Consider the following 1,457-nt stretch of genomic DNA (forward strand, 5'->3'; position numbering starts at 1 on the left):
AGATGTGTATAAGAGACATGTATAGTATAGGCCTATGAAGAAACAAATAAATTTTCATCGTATTTGTAGGTTCAATGGCTGTAGAAAGTATAACATTGATGGATAACACTGTGATTCCTGAAGTCAGAACAACAGAAAATATCGTTGCACGGACCATTTACTCAACAATTGAAACATCACAGCCAACCATCTTTCCTGAAAAGTCTCCTTTACAGAAGACGTCTGAAAATGTTAACAAGATAACCATGGTAACTAAGGAATATACAGCGAATACGAATCAGGCGAGTATACCACATCCTGTGTCCCCTCTAATTCATAAATCAACGTACTCACCTGTCGCTACATCCAAGATGGTCGATGTCACATCGCCTCCTTTTTCCCCTGGTGAGCCAAAATGCCTTCTTCCACTACATTAATCGTATAGAAGTCGCATTATTCTGCGCTGCATGGTATTTGGATATATTTATTCTGCATTAAAAAGAAATACTGTCCGTACGTAGTGACGGATTTAATGGGGGATGGGGAGTCGTCGGCCCGGTCCCTCTATTTTTTTTTTCAAAAAATGAAGAAAAAAAAAGAAAATTTAAAATTTTAAGTGTGAGAGTACCACATTCGGCCATCTAAGCTAGAACCTCTATCTAATCTGTGAATGTCTCCCCTCCCCCGGTCCCCGTGATTTCCAATTTGTATCCGCCACTGGTGCATCAATATATTCTGCAATGTAATTCACTTAACTGTTCTGTGCAGGAACTATAACTGTATACAATATTTTAAATATCATACGTTCTTATGAGTGTAGGCCTGTGTCCTCACGATTGATGATAATAATGAATAGTGGGCTTAATAGAATTATGCCTTCCTTTACACAAATGTTACCGTAATTTTTATAACCATGAGTGTCTTCATTAATATTATGTTGTTACTATTATCATCAACATCATCATCATCATCATCATCATCATCATAATCATTATAATCATCATCATAATCATCATCATTTTCATCAACAACATCATCATGACAGTCACCTACGTCACTATTCTTATCCTTTTTTTTTATATATTTTCCGTATTTTATCAAATGATGATAATTTTCAGTGACACAGCGCCTGATTAATTTTACAAGTATATACTTATATATATTGCCGGATGCAGAGGGGGTGCAGACGGTGCGATTGCACCCCCTAATTTGTATTAAGAAAAGTAATTGTTGTATTGTTGTAAATTATGAGAGTGATCGATCGGTGGGGACGCCGTGGTAACTCCAGTAGGGTCAATTTTCGTCGGAATGTATCAAGATGATATTAACAGTTTCATTGGACTAAATTCTTGCTTATGTTAACCACATGTTACCTAAGATTATACTGACACTGGTTTCAAATCACGGTCAAGTAGTTACAAATTACCTAAAATCACCTTATTTTGCGAATTAGCGCCCCTCAACTGATCATCGATCCC

At 36.7% G+C, this 1,457-nt stretch overlaps 1 protein-coding gene across 1 annotated transcript in view; it reads left to right on the forward strand.

Annotated features, from left to right (window-relative positions):
* The window catches only part of LOC117124383, a 6,148-nt gene that overhangs the window by 1,497 nt on the left and 3,194 nt on the right, over nt 1-1,457 (forward strand). Inside the window, exon 2 of the mRNA XM_033270610.1 lies at nt 70-384. Within this exon, the coding sequence (XP_033126501.1) occupies nt 70-384 (315 nt within the window). The remainder of the gene's footprint in view (nt 1-69; nt 385-1,457) is intronic.

Source organism: Anneissia japonica, unplaced genomic scaffold (genome assembly GCF_011630105.1).
Source record: "Anneissia japonica isolate Jap-2015-1 unplaced genomic scaffold, ASM1163010v1 scaffold750_len1593409_cov174, whole genome shotgun sequence".
NCBI lineage: Eukaryota > Metazoa > Echinodermata > Crinoidea > Comatulida > Comatulidae > Anneissia > Anneissia japonica.